Genomic DNA, 18610 nt, shown 5'->3' on the forward strand with positions numbered 1-18610 from the left:
ATTCAAACAATCAGGTGACCAGGCTGACTTCAATGACTTCAAATTCAAGGTCACCTATCCAGGGAACTTCCTGTATCATGTGGAGTCCCTCAAGGGAGTGTCTTGGGGCCATTATTGTTTCTGATTTTCATTAATGACATGAAGTCAGCATGTAATGTTAATTTGTTCTTGTATGCTGATGATTCAGCTATTCTTGCTTCCCACAAGGATGAGAATATGCTTCAGGCTATCTTGAGCGATGAATTTGACAAGGTCAGGACCTAGCTCATAGACAACAAGTTGTCTCTTCTCTTGGGTAAGACCAAATTTATTTTATTTGGCTCACAGCCAGAAGCTGGCATCGCCCAATATTGACCTTGGAGTCCAGAATTTCCCCGCCAAGTCCTCGATTAGCTACCTAGGTTGCTCATTAGATAGCAGCCTGAGAGGCGAGAACATGGCCTTAAAGGTCATAGGCAAGGTGAACGGTAGAACAAAGTTTCTAGCCAGAAAAGCCCAGCTCTTGGATGTAGCAAGTCTTATGCTGCTGGCTAAAACTTTAGTTTCTTGTTGTTTTGATTATGCTTTATGTTCCTGGTACGGAGGCCTGACTAAAGTCCTAAAAGACAAGTTGCAGGCCGTAAAATGCCTAAGCAAAGTAGCCTACTGTTGTTGTTATTGTTGTTGTTGTTGTTGTTACTGCAGCCAAGTTGTCGCTGTCATTGTTGCTGAATTTCCTTGCTTTTTACTAGTGTTTTTTTCATTGAAATGTGTGCATATTTATCGTTTGTAATTATTAATTATTGGTCAGTAGTTTTTACTGTCTGTGACGGCCCAGCCATTCAGACTGCCGCCATCTTCTTCGTCTTCTCTGCCACAAGATCAAGGACCACAATGGAAACAAGTCTGAGACTTTATTGTGCTTATCCTTGTCAATTTCTAAAGCTATGATGTATTTTGTATTGCTTTTCAATTGCCGAATAAAATAAAATAAAATAAAATCACAGTACTTATATTGTGTTCATTGTGTTAACTGTGCCCAACACTGCTAAGGGGAATTCATGTGTGCAGACTCCTACATACGGTGAATTAGGGTCTACAATATTGCCTAATCCCTCCCTCTGTCTGCTTAATGATGATTCATTTCTATCTTAACTTAAATCAGCGTAGGCTATTTCTGACAGGCCTCACTCAGTCACAGCAGCCAAAAAGACCATACTGACGGTGTGGTTTAATCCCAATCTTCCATTAATTCAACACTGGATAGCATCCTACAAGAATATAGCATCTCTTGACGGTACAACAACGCATAGTCAAACATAGAGTAGCTACAGCCATAAGGGACTACCTCAAAAAAAGAGGCACCCCATCCCCATCTTCCACACTTCAACTATAATGAGTAATATCAGACCTGGAGCGGGCCGACTTTAGATAAAAGTATAAATAGTCATATACTATGGTGGTTCTAAATGTTCTCTTTTGGTTTCGGGGACCCCTGGTTTGATACATGTCTGGACCGCGGACCCCCACTTGACTTGGCCCCACTCACTGATGGCACCACCGATGACATCACTCACTGATGACAGAGATATCATTCACTGATGACGTCACAACTACTTAATTGGCGTCATTCACAGATGTCACGGATGACTTCGTTCACCGGTGGCATCTCTGATAGCGTCACAACTGCTTGAATGACATCACTGATGATGTCATCATTGATGCATCATCACTCATGACATCACAATTGCTGAGGAAAAAACAAATAGGCGCACATCCAGGAGAAAAGAGGAGGTGGAGGTGATCCAGGGGGGAGAAGGTTTTTGGAACCACACGACTGAAATCTCTACGAAGGTGAAGGCGTGTTGCTCAGGAGGGATGAGGAGCGGAGGAGGAACATGAGACGAGGCGCAACAGCCAAGACTGAGGAGATGTGAGAAACACTTGAAAGAAGAAGAAGAACCAGGTTTAGAGTGAGACCATCCAACTGTGAGAGGCAGCAATGTGCTGCAAGGCATCCAGTCTGCCGGAGAGCCATTCGAAGAAGAAGAAAAACTTACAGGTGCTGGACAAAAGAGTCACTAGATAAAACAGAGGGAAGTCCGCACACTGGAGGCTCCAATCAGTGTTTTTTTTTACAAACCGCCCCCCCCCCCCCCTGTTATTTTTTGTTCTTGCTTAGACCAAATGTTTTATGGTCACTCACGATTCTCTGGAAGACTGGTTGGCTTGGTTCCAGCCTTAAAACTCGTTAGGATTTATCGAAATGTCTATGGAGAAAATGAATGCAGAACTTACTTCTGGGGCAAATGATGTCACGAAAAGTCACGTGACTCTTGAGCTCTATGTCTATGACATCATCAGTGATGTCACTCAAGCACTCGATGATGTCATCAGCGATGGTCACTGCCATTGTGATGTAATCAGTGAGTGATGTCATCAGTGATGCGAAGTTTAGCAAATGTGAGCTGCGTATGCGAGCCCGCACAGCTGGTGAGCTGTCGAGGCGAGGGCGAGCTTAGTTTTCTAAAAATCGTATTTGTCGAAATTTCCCCATGTGGGATAAAATAAATTTGCATTGAACTGAACTCTCTAACCTGTGCTGTTCCTCCAAGGCTGCCGGGTGTTTCTGGAGGCTGATCATAAATGTGTTTTGTTTATTATATTACATATTTTAAACTTGCAATCTGAATCCTGTAGATGTGTCCTAGTTTCCTCAACAGTCTCTTGGAAGAGAAGCTTTCTGCAAAACTGAAATTCTTGCTATGGGCCCAGACAGTATAGCAAATGAGGTTCAGCACTGTATTGATCCCTTGTCTTCTAATGTCAGAATCATCACAACCTGCATGTTGTTTTTGACTATAGGTCTTGTCTCTACAAGCTGAGGAACAATGCTGAAGGCCTGTTGTGCCTCAGCCCCAACTTGAAACGATTATTCATTCATGCATTTGTTTCGTTTCAGCTGAATTGTTATGCCCTCCCTCCCTGTTTCCATGACTTGCCATGACAAGTCTTCTCTAAACCAACTTCAGGTGATCCAGAATGCCATTGCTAGAGTTGGCGGATCCAGGAAAGCCCAAATTACACCCATATTGGCTTCCTGCTGGTTTACCTATTAAATACAAGATTGATTGCACAATTCTGTTGATTATATACCAGGTATTCCACGCTCAGACTGGTCACACCTAGGCTATGGAACAGACAAATGTGCCAATGTGGAGAGTTTTTAAGTGGCAACTCAAGGCAACACAAGACCCATATAGACTAATGTGTGTTGTTGACTCTACTGTCACTGTATGTTTTTGTTTTTAATTTGTGATGCATTTATGCGTGTTGCTTTTTCTTTGTGATATGACATCCAAATACATTTCCGCTTAAACTTTGCTCTCCATTTAAGAGCAACTAAACCCCAACCCCAAATCTATTGCTGTCTGGGAAACAAATAAATATGAGATTCAATTGTATTCAAGTCTAAAGTAAAGCCACACCTTGAGATACACAGTTTATGCCCATGATGCTACTGGCTGTGATCTATGACCTCACTCCCTGTGACAGCATTTTTTGCACAAACACTTTTGCCGCCCATCTACTGTAGTTCCACCAGTGTCTCTCTCTCTCTCTCTCTCTCTCTCTCTCTCTCTCTCTCTCTCTCTCTCTCTCTCTTTGGTCATCTGCAGTTTATTATGGTCGTCATGCAGATGAACACTGTTGCATAATGAATCAGAAAAGTGAAACCTGGGAGCCTGAAAATCAGGCTTCTCTCTCTCTCTCTCTCTCTCTCTCTCCCTCTCTCCCCCCCTCTCTCTCTCTCTCTCTCAGGAAAGTGAAACTTAATCAAACTGGATTCTGGTATAAATATCCAGGCTGCTGAAGCAGCTGTCCAGACTCAGGATGGGGATTCAGGGATTGAGCAGCTTGATCGAGGCCAACAGCCACATCTACCAGGATGTCAACTTCAGGGACAGCCGGCTGGTGATTGACGGCCCCAACCTGAACCGCTGGCTGTATTACAGCTGTGGTCTGGACCAGAATCACGGCGGGGAGTACGCTGCGTTTGAGGACCTGATCGGAAAGTTTGTCAAAGCCCTGAAAGACTGCCGGATCGAGCCGTACGTGGTGCTGGATGGAGGGATGGACATCACCGGTAAGAAACTGGACACCCTGAGGAGCCAACACGAAGATCGGATCCGGAGGGCCCACGCTGCGGCGGAGAAGGGTGGGAAGAAGAACATCATGCCTCCACTGGCCAAGAAGGTGTTCAAACAGATGCTGGACCGGCTCGAGGTCCCAGTGGCCCAGTGCTTTGGAGAGGCTGACCGAGAGATCGCAGCCCTGGCCAGCGAGTGGAAATGTCCGGTGCTTTCCAATGACAGCGATTTCTACATCTTTGACCTCCCGGCGGGACTGCTGCCCACGCCCCATTTCCAGTGGCAGGCTGGGGGGCGAAGTGGGTCCTGGAGGGAGAGTTTCATCCGTTGCAAGAGCTACACCACCTCCAGCTTCTGCACCTTGTTCAACATCCAGCCTCAAGTCCTGCCGGTCTTCGCCGCACTGGCCGGCAACGACTACGTGAAGCTGCAGGAAGTGAGGCGGACCTCCCACTGGGCGCGCTCTGCCCAAGCTGGCAGCAGGTCTGGGGGCCGCCTGGAGGAGCTTCTGCGCTGGCTGGGGGGCTTCCAGCGGCCCCGGGAGGCCATGGAGGCGGCACTGAAGCTGATGGGCGAAATGAGTAGGCAGAGAGAGGCGGAGGTGCTGCAGGGCTTGTCTCTGGGCACGGAGGAGTACCAGCTCCCTCCCAGTGACCTCAGGTGTTTCTTCACCGATGGAACAGCGCCCCCCCTCCTCCCAGAGGCGGTGGGTCTGGTCCCAGACTGGGCCCGGCTGCCTCTCACCCAGGGTCGGCTGACCAGAGACATGCTGGACGTGCTGCTGCTGAAGAGGGTGCGCCTCGGCATCATGGTGGACCACAGCAGTCTGCCCAGCGCCTACGCGACCTCCCAGCCGCTCCGACAGGTGATGTACGGGCTTAACCTCGCGTCACCAGGCTCTTCTCGGCGAGAAAGAGCCTGGCTCCCGCCCACAATTGATTTTGTCACCCTACTGGTTCCCGCCTAGAGCCCGCCCTAGACCGGATGGCAGCGTTTCTAGCTCGTCAACTTTCACGTTAACTTGACAATTTGACCCAAGTATCAGAATCCTCTTTCACCGTTTTGACCGGTGTGTCAGGCGGTGGTGGCGGAGATGCCATATTGCACAAACGTTTTGTTTTATGTAACGCTAGCTTTGTTTTGATCAGACTCTAGTTTAGGTAACATCACCGCGTCAAGCTAACGGCAACAAAGACGTTGTTAGGCGCATTGCCATCCGGTGTTAATTCTGGGTCCGGGGTTTACGCCCCCATGACAAAAAGCGGGGTGGAAGGTGCCCAGACTATACGGGCTGCTCCTGGGCGGCGGGCGGAGGATCTGTGTGGAGGAGTGGGACAGAGAGGGCCTCCAGCTAGGCATCTGCATTGTCCATCCTGCTCTGCGGGGGGTCGCTCAGCAGCTCAGACTGGACTCACTGGATAAGGTAGTCTAGCGCTGTTACATCCAGACTTAATAGGGGTCCTGCTTATTTTTCTCTGCTAAAGATGTTCGTGCAGCAAAAAGCATAAGAGCAAAACTCCAAAAATTGGCAGGTGGGTTGCAAATTCCATCTGTTACTCAGGCACATAAAATTACACTCATTGACCTCAACGTGGCGCTGTAACAATCAAAATTATGTTTTTGCAATGATCTCGAAAACAGCTTGGCCTAGAGTCGAAATCCTTCCATGATTTGAATTTCTCAATTCATCTGCATCTTTGCTCCAATGGTCTTCTATGCCTAAAAATGTCATGTTTTGCGATTTCCCCCTGAATTTTCTAAAAATCCATTTGTTGAAATTTCCCCATGTGGGATCAAATAAAGTTGCATTGAACTGAACTCCTGTTCCTCCAGGCTGCACACTCACTGCGTCTCCGGGTGTTTCTGGAGGCTCTGGGGGTGAAGCCGATCTGTCTGAGCGGTCTGCCGCCTCACCTGCACCTTCCAGTGGCCGTTACCTGCTACTGGATGCGTGAGGCCAGCCCTCCTCCAGACCACAGGCTGCTGCAGGCACTGATGCTGGGACTGGTGACCGGAGAAACACACAGAGACAGTGCTGGGAGCAGTGGTAAGTAGCATGCACACACACACACACACACACACACACACACACACACACACACACACACACACACACACACACACACACACACACACACACACACACACACACACACACACACACACACACACACACACACACACACACACACACACACACACACACACCCCATTGATATTATATCCATTCATTGACATTTCTGATTCTGAGTGACACTAGCTTGCAATTGTCCTATTTACAACATCTCCATGAACTGTCTGCATTTTGTGTATTGCAGCTCTGCGGTCTACGAAGACAGTGACACAGGCACCAGATCTGAATGTGACTCATGCTTACAACCAATGGCAGGCCTGCATGAAGGACAGCATTCACCTGAACCAGCTGCTGGGCTGCCCGCTACCGGAACCCCACATCGCATGGTGAGACTCCACAACTAATGGCTATGCTCTCTAATAGTAGATACATAAATATAGTGTTTGTTCGGGTGAAACTATCAACCGATGATGGGTCCTGTTCCAAAGCATGTCCGCCACCTGGATTGAAAACTTGTACTCATTACAATGCTCACTACACGCTCAGACTCGGGTCTATATTACTGAACCTTTGACCCCACACCTACCTGGTACTGTAGGTCTGTGAGGTCCTCAGACAGAGCAGGAGCTACTGGTGACTCCTCACTCCAGACTCAGTCAAGATGAAGGGTGATCGTGCTTTCGCTGTGGTCACACCTAGGCTATGGAACAGACATTAGATGCCAATGTGGAGAATGTTTAAGTGGCAACTCAAGGCAACACAAGACCCATATAGACACACAGGCCTTCACTAATGTGTGTTGTTGAATCTACTGTCACTGTATATTTTTGCTTTTAATTTGTGATGCATTTATGTGTCTTGCTTGTATTTCCACGGGGTATGTTTCCTGTTTTAACATGTGAAACACACTTTGTGACACTTAACTTTGAATGTGCTATACAAATACATGTTTACTTTATCACATTGGTCCTGATGCTGCCTGATATTTTTCTTTGTGATATGGCATCCAAATACATTTCTGCTTAAACTTTGCTCTCCATTTAAGAGCAACTAAACCCCAAACCCAAATATATTGCCGTTTGGGAAACAAAGAAATACAAGATTCAATTGTATTCAAGTCTAAAGTAAAGCCACACCTTGAGATGCCCATGTTGCCACTGGCTGATGTGATGTCTCTCACCTTCTGATGTTCAGGTTGTACCAGGGACCGTTTGTCCACCAGCTGGTCCACACACTGATGAGAGGGATATGCCCAGAGCTTCTCCTAAACGGGAACTCCACCAGCTTACAGCTGTATCGCCCCCTGCTGGCCGCCGTGCTCCAGCCTCAGGCGGGGAAGAGAGGAAAACAGCCACAGCCTTTAGATGATCTGACCTCCAACCTGCAGCGGCTCGACCTGGACGAACACCAGGAGGAGTCGACAGGCGGAGTAGAGGAGGATCCGGGCTGGCAGATTGTATCGGCGAGGACTCGCTTCAGAGCCAAAGACAGAGGCCACCGGGCCAAAAACCCAGAACTCACAAGCAAGAGAGAGCGCAAAGACTTGAGCTGATTCATAGTCTCCACGCCAGACCCATGAGAGTTCTTACGCTGATACACTACGTTACTGCATGCTGCAGATCACTCTCTGGGTCTGGGGTCGGAAGTGAACCGTTCACTTGGCCAGTGATTGGCCAGTGGTGGATTCAGTCTTCACCAATCAGTAACGACTTTGCGATCAGACCAGAGCAATTTCATGGCCCTGGATCAGACGACCGGGGAGGTCCAGCCCATTTTTCAAACCACTCTCTCATTGGCGCTACGACTTGTCACTCATTCAGTTTCAACCTCCCTAGACCTGCCCTCAAACCCCAGAAGTGGCTGTGAAGTGGCAGACTCATTTATGTAGTCTGCGGAGCGCAGCGATTCAACATAATATTTGAATCTGGCGAGAGACTATGACATTCACAACTTTTTCTGTTCTTTTGGACTTAGTGCTTAGTGCAGCATGCTGATATGCGCTGAAAAATGCATGTCCCATGCTGTTGATTTTGAGCAACCAAGCCTTTTTTGGTCCAAATTAATAATGTCTATTTTAACTGAAATAGATTGTTCGTATTATACAAAGCAAGCTATATGAACAAATACAAAACAATTGTGGACTTTTTAAAGCCTGGCACATTTACAGTAATGTTCATTAATATGCAGTGTCCCTCAAATAAATAAATAAATAAAAATCTAATTTAATTGTGAAATGATGAACAGTGTCATCCCAGAGACCAAGACACTGTGGTGACTGATGTAATCTAGAAAGATTCACTGTTTATTTTAACAGAACATAACAGAAAACGTTTGCAGGTTTGATTCACACAGCTGTACTGTCAAAATGTCCTTGAGCAAGACACTGACTACCAACTCCTCCTGTTGCACCAGGAGTTTGTCAGATATTATGTTGATAGGAAAAATGGCTGTACCAGTATCTGATCACTTGTCTCAAATGGTTTTAGATGTACTTGGATTTGTTTATATTCTATTTACAGCAGCACTTCAACTTTATATTTTTAAGAAAAACAAATGCATCAATAAATATTTAACAATTTAGTTTTTCACTGTCTATAAATGAATGAATACATTTATTAAGCATGAACTAACTAATATTGCATATAGTGTGTCAGCGCTAGGCTGTGTAGCCTATACACAATAGGTGCTAAATTGTGCTTTAATACAGCTCAACAGTGACCTCCCACTTTTTCACGGTTCCAGTTCCAGGATGTAAATTCTCCATTCATTTCTCCCATTATCGTTATGGAAAATCTAGTTTTAAAGGAACAGCTCACCCTAAAATCCAAAATACATATATTCCCTCTCACCTGCAGTGCTATTTATCCATCTATATCGTTTTGTGTTAGTTGCCTACATTTTGGAGATATCGGCCGCAGAGTTTCTGCCTTCTCTCCAATACAATGCAACTGGATGGCACTCTGCTTATGGTGCTCAATGTGCGAAAGAAATGCATTTGAAAAACTCAACAGCAATGTCTGTTTCCAGAAATCATAACCCTGTTACTCAAGATAATCCACAGACCTTGTTATGAGCAGTTTCATGGAGGAACTATTTTCTTTTGACCGAACAACAGCCGCTAGCTGCTAGCTAGTTCCTACGTGAGACTGCAAAAGAAAATAGATCCTACATGAAACTGCTCACAACAAAGTCTGTGCATTATTTTGAGTAATCGGGTCATGATTTCTGGAAAGAGACAATGCTGTTGAGTTTTTCAAGTGTATTCTTTGGTGCTTCGAGCACTACAAGCTGAGTGCCATCCAGTTCCATTGTATTCAAGAGAAGGCAGACATCTCTGCGGCCGATATCTCCAAAACTCAGGGAACTATCCCAAAACGAGAGATGGATAAATAGCACTACAGGTGAGAGGGAAAATATGTATTTTGGATTTTAGGGTGAGCTGTCCCTTTAAGAGGCACACAGGCACAATAGCTTGGTGATAGGGTGGCAAGAATAAGAAGACAGAAGCCTACAACCATGTGATGGAGAAAATACAGTTTAATTATAATCCATTGTGGTGTGGTGGGTGTGGGGACAGCATCTGACACTAATGGCCACCCTTCTTCGGTGGGAACAGGGCATATTCAACAGCCAGGGCGACAGTGAAGGCAGCGAAGCCCCACTTGAATCCTTTCAGCAACACTTCTGACAGAGTCACAGCACGAGCGAAGCCGCCGGAGTACCTCCACGCCTCGTTACTGCAGGGGGAGAGTCAAGACGGACAGGAGAGAGAGCAGATGTCAGGAATCAATCACAAGCAAAGCAATAGGAAAGATACAGCTCAGGTGGAATTATACTGACCGTGCCCACGGATCCTTGAGGCCCCTGGCTGCCAGTCTCTGCTGTGTGAACTCCAGCGGTGTTCCCTGTACCTTCCACTGCCGCCAGTCTGGCATGGACAGCTTGCTGTGGCCGTGGTCACCCCCCATACTAAAAATCAGCCACAAAAAATATGCAGAGCTTTTCTCTACAACAGTAGATACGGGTTTCCACATTATACTAGCCTGTGGACCTCCATTTGATAAGATTTTTTGCCCCAGGGTCCCCCATCTTATGTTTGTATAAGTGTATGAACCCCAAAATAGTCATACATTCTGTCATTGTATTACTCGTGGATGGAATTACAGTATAGTGAAAATAAATGAGTCTCCTTGTTGCTGGGGACCCCCTGGAATCCCCTCAAGGACCCCTGGGTCTTTGAGAACCACTGCTCTATAAAGGTCTTTGAGAACCACTGCTCTATAATAGAAACGAAAAATATAAGCACTTTTGTTTTTGCTCCCATTTTTCATGGGTTGAAATAAAAGATCTATGACTTTTTCTATGCAGACAAAATGCCTTTTTTCTCTCACATTTTTATCACAAATTTGGCAACTCTAAAATATGCAGCTTTATCACCAGAGAACGTTACTAACTGGTCTTAAAAAGATACATCTGTAGCCCTATGTGAGGTCCATATAATTAAATGTATACAACTAAACTGCACATTTTAGAGTGGCCTTTTATTGTAACCAGCCAAAGGCACACCTGTGCAATAATCAAACTGTTTTTTATTCATCATCTTGATATCATGCCTGTCAGGTGGATGGATTATCTGGACAAAGGTGCTCATTAACACGGATTTAAACAAATGTGTGAACGAAATTTGGGAGAAATAAACCTTTTGTTTTGTGTACACAGAAAAATTCTTAGTTCTTCTTTTATTTCAAATCGTGAAAAATTGTGAGCAAAAAAGTGTTGTTTATATTTTTGTTCAGTAACGTTGTTTGAAATGGTCGTAACGTAAGAAAACGTTACTTTAAATGGACAATTGTGACAGGCCAGCCAGGTAGCTCTTTGGGCGCTGGGAGGCACCTGACATTCCTCTAAATAAAGGCAAAGGAACACCGCTGTTTGGTGCCTCCTACCTAGCCCTTTCAGGACTCTAAAACGATATAGATTAAAGGAATGTCAGTGACAAGATGGGCCAGTAATTTAGTGCTACCAAAACAGTACCTAACCCTAGCTAACGCTAGATAGTTCACGGTAGCAATAGTAGCATTGTTCAGCAAAATTGTTAACTCACAAACAAAAAAAGATATAGTAATGCGAAACACTGCGGTAAACCAACAAGCCAGACATTCACGATTTTATAGAGAAAAGGAAGTTACCTGGATGTTTTGTTGTGACCTCTGCGGCTACAAGAAAGATTGCGACAACCAGCACTGTTCTACGGCAAAACTACGGCAAGCATTCAGGACAAAAATCGGTGGCTTGTGATGCGGTTTGAATCATAGCAGCAGTGCAGCCATGCCATGCATTTTTGCAACTACAAATATCCACTCACGAGTTATTATTGTTTATTATTAAGATACATTTGAGGCAGTAGCTGTTTCATCATAATTTATTAAGAAAGTCTGTTTAAGGCCAGTAGGGCTGCCTAGGCAGACATTCATTCAGTTTGTGGCACAGATGATATTCACAACTTGTGAATATCATCTACAAGTGATACAATTTGAAGCATTAATTCTAACTCAATATTCAGATAAATTAATCTCTCTCTCACTCACTCTCTCTCTCACACACACACACACACACACACACACACACACACACACACACACACACACACACACACACAGAGAGAGTGAATTAATGAATTATATACAATTATCTACATGATACAGCATGATACATAATAGATTATAGTCAATGGCACAATGGCCCAGTGTCCACAATGCTTGTTTTCAGAGTGTGTGTGTGCATTGGTCTTGGTCACTGTCCTTAAAGTGTGTTAGAGTTTGCTTTTAGGGTTGAGCAGGTCCCTCAGACTGTCCAGGTTCTCCCCCTCTGGAGCCTCGGGCCATGCGCTGTGGTCTGGAAACACACACACACGCACACACATTTGAATTATTTATTTGAGTCCACAAATTATATTAAACTTATAGGGAATCAAATATAACAGGTTAGACAATTCATGGGCATAGCACCTTCTGCTCCGCACAGCCAGGTTGCCTATAACAGCTGAAACAGAGCAGTAATTGGCAAGCTGTTTGGCTTTGCTCTTAGTCAGACGACTAATGGTTAATTTATGTACATGGCCCAGGCTTCCGAATACAAGCATACAGAGTCTGACTGACTGACACACACACACACACACACACACACACACACACACACACACACACACACACACACACACACACACACACTCTGTATATATCACGCAAAGATGAAATAGTGGCTGCATGCATGTGTTAGCAGGCTGTACATACTGGGTATCTCCCACATGGAGTGGTACAGACTCTGTCCTGCATCGACCCTCAGCGTGGCTCCAGAGATGTACGAGGCAGCAGGAGAGAGCAGGAAACACACTGCCGGAGAAATCTGAATACACAAACACAAGTGAAGATTGAGAGAGAAAGATACACTGACACAAAGCATCAATGTCCATGATTTCCATGACCATGGTAATGTCCATGACCATGACACAGTGTCAGGTACAATAAGAGCAATCCTACATTTGTACTTTTTTTTTTAAATGGTTCATTCAAATGTCCCATGTTTTATGTTGGATGGGTACATCATAGGACTTGGGATCTGACTGATTGGACAAAATATAAAACTTCTATTACGTTTAAACATATCCCTGGATATGTAATCACATGTATAACTTCTCTAGGTCTGGTCAAACTCAATCAATCCATTACTTTTCCATGGTTTTCCATGGCTGTCAGCAACCTGTATAGTGCATCTGGGGACCAAAGGTAGGAATCAGGGCTGGAGTCAAGTCAAAATTGGAATATCAGGCTGGAATGTAGGTGGAAGGAAGTAGAATGTATTTCAATGAACCTCAGTGAAATTAATTGAATTACCTTGAATTACAAAAGGTTGAGCTCCCCTGAATTAAAAACTTGACTTGTGTATTATGTGTGTCACTCATCAGGTCACTCACCTCCTCCGGCACTCCCAGTCTTTTTGCCGGGCTGAAGGGAATGGACATCTTGAACAGCGTTGCCCCAAAATCCTTGTAGTTCTCCATCGCAGTCTTGGAAAAGATGGTGCCCTGCATCGGGTACAAACACAGAGTGAAATTAACAAAAACACTCCCAACCTGATTCTCCTCTACCTCATGACCTACTGTTGTATACGTACAGGTGCGATGGCGTTGACCCGGACTCCTGAGGCCGCCCACTCGATGGCCAGGCTCTTAGTCAGGTTGTCCACAGCAGCCCTCGCCGCTCCTGTGTGGCTGCCGGGGCAGGGAGAGGGGAGGGACGGCGTTTCAGTGAGACGGAAAGTGTGTGTGTGTGTGTGTGTGTGTGTGTGAGACACTGGATGGTGGCGAGTGTGTATGCCGCTTACGCCATGCCCGGGAAACCCTTCCACATGTCGGCGATGATGTTGACGATGACCCCTCCATGTTCTTTCATCCATGCAGTGTAGACTGTGGGGAGAAAGCACACACTTTGAACAGACTCTGACCATTGACTCTGACCCAAAACACACACTTTTTATTTTATTTTATTTTATTTAACCTTTATTTAACCCATTGATACCCGATGCAGGGATACACACACAAATGAGGGATATACACGCAAATGCTGCATCAGGTATCAATGGGTTAACCGGGCAAGTAATTAAGAACAAATTCTTATTTACAATGGCGACCTGGCAGAAGGCACATCCTTTTGAGGGATAGGGGGTAGGGTAGGGGATAAAATAAATACAAAGTTACTTAGAACAAATTAAAACACAAGTTAAAACACAGTTAAAACATGGCAAGACAGACAGAGCAAACAAAACAAAACAGTCGGAGCAGACAGGCAGGGGATAAGAGCTAGTTCAGGAAACAGTTGCAGGTGTCAGTGAATATGTCCATGATGACACACACACACACACACACACACACACACACACACACACCTACACACCTTCCTTGCAGCAGTGGAAGGTCCCAGTCAGGTTGGTGTCAACGACCGCCTTCCAGCCTTTGGAGGTCATGTGCTCTGCCGGGCTGGTGAACTGACCTCCTCCGTTGTTCACCAGGAAGTCGATCCGCCCGTAGCGCTGCAACACCGACGACACGAGCGTCTTCACCTGCCACACATAACACAACCACAAGTTTGTACAGGTCACCCACAGCCACATGCATGCAGGAATTGGAATGAACGAATTTAATTTATTTATGACAATGTTAAAAAATACACAATGAAGAGATAAAACCCATACACCAATATATATATAAAAAAAATGCACAGGAATGAATACACAATAGGACTTGTTTCCATTGTGGCATGTGTGTGTGGGAGGGCCAACCTCCTCCTCGCTGCGGATGTTGCATGGTATGGGAGTGACCGATGCAGGACTGGAGGGAGGGATTTTTTGTTTCATCTCCTCTGCCGCTGCCTCCAGCTTCTCTGCCTTTCTGCTGGAAATCACCACACTGCAGCCTGAACACAACAGTGCACAAAGACTGTAGCACTCATCTCAACATGTCACCAGGGGTGTCAGCTTACTAACTTTTGCATCTAAAATGTACCATCAAAACTTCAAATGCTTTATTGTCGCTTTCTGGGGCCAAAAGGCGGATTCATCGTGATTATTGGAAGTAGTTTTGGCCCTTTTTTTCGTGGAGATGGCTGCTGCATAATATTATTTTCTCTCTATTATAATGATAAATAGCACGGAATCACAGTGGAAGTGCCAAACCGTGCCTTGCCCAAGTTCAACTGATGTCTGGAGACTGGCAAGCATTTCACTGTAAGGGCATATAAGGCCAGAGCCAGTTACGCTGGCAAAGATCAGACCGAAATGTTGTCGTTATCCAGTGATGGAAAAACTAGTGTCCCAAATCCAGATGAAACAGCCCCCCCCCCTCCTCCCCCCGTCTGAATGAAGTCTGTGCTAAAGTTCACTTGGCTCTGCTTCTGCTGGCTCGTAGTCCTCCGCTGTAGCGTACTGTGAATGACAATAAGGACTCGGGCTTTGCAGTCATGGCTTTAACAAGCTTACCCAGCTCCAGCAGCTCTGTCGAGATTGCTTTACCGATTCCAGTGCCTCCACCCGTTACTATTGCGACTTTATGGTTAAACAGACCCGACCTGAAAACACTGGAGGACGCCATGTTTGTTTCTTGATCGTCTACTGAGAAACTAACATTGCGCCCTCTGGTGGATTTAGGCAAATGTACACCAAAAGGCAGGGTAAACATATCCTGACTCCGCCAGATGGGGCGGTAGAGTTCACAAATTCACAATGCAACAAATGTGAAGGAACCTACATCCATCTGGCAGCGTCAGGTTAGGGTAAACACAGGTGCAAGCAAAACACTAATGAGGGTTTCCAACTTCCATGATTGGAATTTGTAAACCCTCATTTGTGTTTTGCTTACACCTGTTCATTCTGCCTTTTCGACACAAAATGACCCCCGTGAAGTGTCCATTCCATTCTTCCCCACAGGAAATATAAATTGTGCCCCCTCCTTCCCTTTCAGTTAAGTCAACTTCATAAAAGTATCCTTCCATCTGGTAAGGTTTAAGTGACTTGCTCAAGGGCACTGCAGCAGAGCGGATGTTTGGCAACAAGGGGCTTGAACCTGGGTGGTCAAGTTTTTAACAGTGGAAAATACAGCACACTTTTGTGATTAAGGTGTGAATAACCCATAAATTGTATGGCTTATTCAAATGCAACAGAAGCAAGCAGTGAGCAGCCTATGCAGTCTACCACAAAAATGCAGGCAAGGAGAAAAGGTGCAACTGGGATACTGGCGTAAACCAGATATTTCACAAACAGTATTTTATCATCTTCACACATTTCCCTTCCCCTTACAGTACAGTTATGTCAAATAAATTACATCCAGGGAAAACTGTACTGATCGTAAATATATTTTTAAGCACTTCTTTGAAATGGCTAAATTAATGGAATGCTCTGAAGTCTTCTTCCTCGTGCAGGGTCGGTGAGATGGTACAGCTTCTTGTAGTTTCAGCACACGTTTTTCAGCACTACATTATAAAACAAGACAAAACACAGGATTCCGCTCCAGACTGCTTTATTTTAAGATGGTGATGCAATATCCAGATTGGTTAAACTATACAAAAGTCCCCATTTCACCAGCGACTATTGCACTGGTTTACTGGTCCTTCAACTCCTTCAGCCTCCTGATGGCAGACTTGACTGTGACAGCGGACGTTGTGCTGTAAAAAAGAAAAACAAAGCGTTAATGGCAGTTCATACACAGGGGCCAGTTTAACTAATACACATCCATAACCAAAATAAACCCATCTCCAAATTTGCCTCACCATCGCTTGTTGAATGCCTATTATTCATGTCTATGGGACAATCCATCCCAAAACGACACAAAACATTTCTATTACCTTTGATAGTTTCGCTTTAGAATATGAGCTGGTATTTCCCAAACAGAACATGGTTTTACTTTAGAACATCAGATGGTCTTTCCCAAACAGAAAATACCAACTAAGGCACAATGTCAGAAAAATTGCTAGGCGTTGCTCCATTTCTATAGAGACCTTAGACAAAAATGTGGGTGATTCATGTGGATAATATCCTTAATACCACCTGCTGGCATTAAAATGAATAAAACCATTGTGTAGAAGCTTTGGTAGTCTATAAATCAGAATTTCAGTTTGTAAAACAGCAACACTTAAAATGGGAGATTACAATATTCTCAGCTTTTGTGCTCATCACATCCTTGATCAATCCACAATGTGATTACTTTATATATTTAGAGCCTTGATTAGTTCCCTCTTCGACAGCTTTTGAAGTAGATCATAAACATTAAGCTAAAGCCAGGGGTAGAATATCAGTTCTGCTTGAAGATGTCTATCTATAGGTGTAATTGTGCATTCCATCTTGATCGACCAACCCGTTTATTAGTCACAAACCATCTTCACAAAGGCATGCACCCACACGGGCACGGTGGCTTGCACACACACGCTCCTAAACAGCACTGTGAAATGTATCCTCTGCTTTTCTCCCATCCTGGCTCATTGTCCCCCATGGGCAGGTCAGGAGCAGTGGGCAGCTTTTTCCTCAGCGGATACATTCTTGCTTCATTTCTCATTCAAATTCCCACTTGGGACTGGGAGCATTGCTTTATGCTTAATGCTCCCAAGTGGGACAAACTGGGACACCAGAAAGAGCAGCCCCCATTCAAACAAACATGAGCTTTAATACAAAATCCACATACAATTATGACCTCCACAAAAGCTTTAACTAGAAACCACTTTGGGTGAGCTGGTGTCGCCAGAGGAAGGTAGATGTTAAAAATCACAGCAAGCAAGAGGAAACCTACTTGTAGGTCCAGGCTCCTCCAGCCACGGTCTTCATGCAGGACCCGCAGTGCCAGATACCCACAGCCCTCCTCTTCATCTTGGTCTGTAAAGATGTACACAATACATAAATAGCAGCACCACTAGGAAATCAGTTAGTGAAGATGTGCACATCATCTATTTGTGTATTATCACAGTCAGATCTGGGCCATCTGCTGCAGGGCTGTATTGTTGACCTTGCCCACTACTTTCTATACAATAGTCAATGACATAAATTCAGTATAATTGGTCAATTCCCAGGACTGTCCTTACCTTGCCACAGAAGGAGCAGGTGTACTTGGCATGCTGGCTGATTTCAATCTTCTTCACCATCTTCCTCAGCGACGCGCCATAACGCGTGCCGTATTTCCCAACGATCCCCACCTTCTTGGTGCGCTTGGCCTGGGGATAACATGAAGTCACAACATGGACCATTAATATCGGTGTGCTGTTACGTTAGCAAAGAAAGATGACATTTCTGATCCCCTGACCGACTGCTATTGACATGTCGGCCCTTGGAGGCAGAGCTATGCAGTCACAAATCATTGCAAATGTAGCCACTGACAACTATAAACGTTCCTGTCGGCATCGGTTATGTGCTAACGCTAAGCTACAATCTTCCTCATGCTAAACTAGCTAGCATAACGTTACGCCAATTTTAACAACCCAGCACTAGGTTTGGGGAGATTAGTTTATACAACAGTAAGTCCAGAGGAAGACTCATGTATATTGTCAGCCAGCTTTACAACTGCCATCCCTCTATATTCGTTCAGTAGAAAGCTAACGTAGCTAACTACTAGCCTGCCTGGGTAAGCTAAAAGGCGCACTGCGGGCAGCCATTGCTCTCTCTCTCTACGGGACTTGAAAATATCCTTTTTCTTGTCGGCTCTATCACTAAATCAACACAAATGAGACGTAGGTCTGATTAAAAAGGACATAATGAAGCCCTAGAATATGTGAACATTTCATTTATAGCATAGAATCTGTTAGATTCATATGGATTCGGAAGTGGACATTCGGGCTCACCATTCTATCAGTGGAGACGTAGGTCCAAAGAGGGA

The 18610-nt window shown here is 45.0% G+C and overlaps 4 protein-coding genes across 4 annotated transcripts; 1 reads left to right on the forward strand and 3 right to left on the reverse strand.

Annotated features, from left to right (window-relative positions):
* Positions 1 to 3870: 3870 nt before the first annotated feature.
* On the forward strand, positions 3871 to 9600 carry LOC310796795 (single-strand DNA endonuclease ASTE1-like; the record flags this gene model as incomplete). The annotated part of the gene is made up of 4 exons (XM_083659029.1): positions 3871 to 4997; positions 6089 to 6174; positions 6446 to 6587; positions 7396 to 9600. 4 exons carry the CDS (start codon positions 3871 to 3873, stop codon positions 7751 to 7753), a joined length of 1713 nt encoding a protein of 570 aa, XP_083515155.1. The 3' UTR covers positions 7754 to 9600.
* A 120-nt stretch (positions 9601 to 9720) lies between these two features.
* ndufb3 (NADH:ubiquinone oxidoreductase subunit B3) lies at positions 9721 to 11448 on the reverse strand. Its single transcript, XM_083658771.1, has 3 exons — positions 11391 to 11448; positions 10042 to 10170; positions 9721 to 9938 (listed from the first exon to the last, which is right to left on the reverse strand). Exons 2-3 carry the CDS (start codon positions 10167 to 10169, stop codon positions 9788 to 9790), a joined length of 279 nt encoding a protein of 92 aa, XP_083514897.1. The 5' UTR covers position 10170; positions 11391 to 11448; the 3' UTR covers positions 9721 to 9787.
* Positions 11449 to 11627: 179 nt separating this feature from the next.
* pecr (peroxisomal trans-2-enoyl-CoA reductase) lies at positions 11628 to 15349 on the reverse strand. The gene is made up of 8 exons (XM_083658836.1): positions 15235 to 15349; positions 14539 to 14672; positions 14154 to 14319; positions 13585 to 13666; positions 13375 to 13471; positions 13175 to 13285; positions 12495 to 12606; positions 11628 to 12096 (listed from the first exon to the last, which is right to left on the reverse strand). The coding sequence occupies exons 1-8, from the start codon at positions 15344 to 15346 to the stop codon at positions 12014 to 12016; spliced, it is 897 nt and encodes a 298-aa protein (XP_083514962.1). The 5' UTR covers positions 15347 to 15349; the 3' UTR covers positions 11628 to 12013.
* A 904-nt stretch (positions 15350 to 16253) lies between these two features.
* On the reverse strand, positions 16254 to 18599 carry rpl37a (ribosomal protein L37a). The gene is made up of 4 exons (XM_083658914.1): positions 18576 to 18599; positions 17823 to 17951; positions 17534 to 17616; positions 16254 to 16415 (listed from the first exon to the last, which is right to left on the reverse strand). The coding sequence occupies exons 1-4, from the start codon at positions 18576 to 18578 to the stop codon at positions 16352 to 16354; spliced, it is 279 nt and encodes a 92-aa protein (XP_083515040.1). The 5' UTR covers positions 18579 to 18599; the 3' UTR covers positions 16254 to 16351.
* Between the last annotated feature and the right edge of the window lie 11 nt (positions 18600 to 18610).

Source organism: Poromitra crassiceps, assembly GCF_964638095.1.
Source record: "Poromitra crassiceps genome assembly, chromosome: 23".
NCBI lineage: Eukaryota > Metazoa > Chordata > Actinopteri > Beryciformes > Melamphaidae > Poromitra > Poromitra crassiceps.

Excerpts from the sequence above, each read along its gene's own strand:
- ndufb3 (XM_083658771.1), bottom strand. The coding sequence starts at position 10,169 with ATGGGGGGTGACCACGGCCACAGCAAGCTGTCCATGCCAGACTGGCGG. Across the intron at positions 9,939-10,041 it reads CTCAAGGATCCGTGGGCACG|TAACGAGGCGTGGAGGTACT; the intron begins GTCAGTATAATT and ends CTCCCCCTGCAG.
- pecr (XM_083658836.1), bottom strand. The coding sequence starts at position 15,346 with ATGGCGTCCTCCAGTGTTTTCAGGTCGGGTCTGTTTAACCATAAAGTC. Across the intron at positions 14,320-14,538 it reads ACATCCGCAGCGAGGAGGAG|GTGAAGACGCTCGTGTCGTC; the intron begins GTTGGCCCTCCC and ends TATGTGTGGCAG. Across the intron at positions 12,607-13,174 it reads GACTGGGAGTGCCGGAGGAG|ATTTCTCCGGCAGTGTGTTT; the intron begins GTGAGTGACCTG and ends TTGTGTATTCAG.
- rpl37a (XM_083658914.1), bottom strand. Across the intron at positions 17,617-17,822 it reads CCTGCTCCTTCTGTGGCAAG|ACCAAGATGAAGAGGAGGGC; the intron begins GTAAGGACAGTC and ends ACATCTTTACAG. Across the intron at positions 16,416-17,533 it reads GGAGGAGCCTGGACCTACAA|CACAACGTCCGCTGTCACAG; the intron begins GTAGGTTTCCTC and ends TCTTTTTTACAG.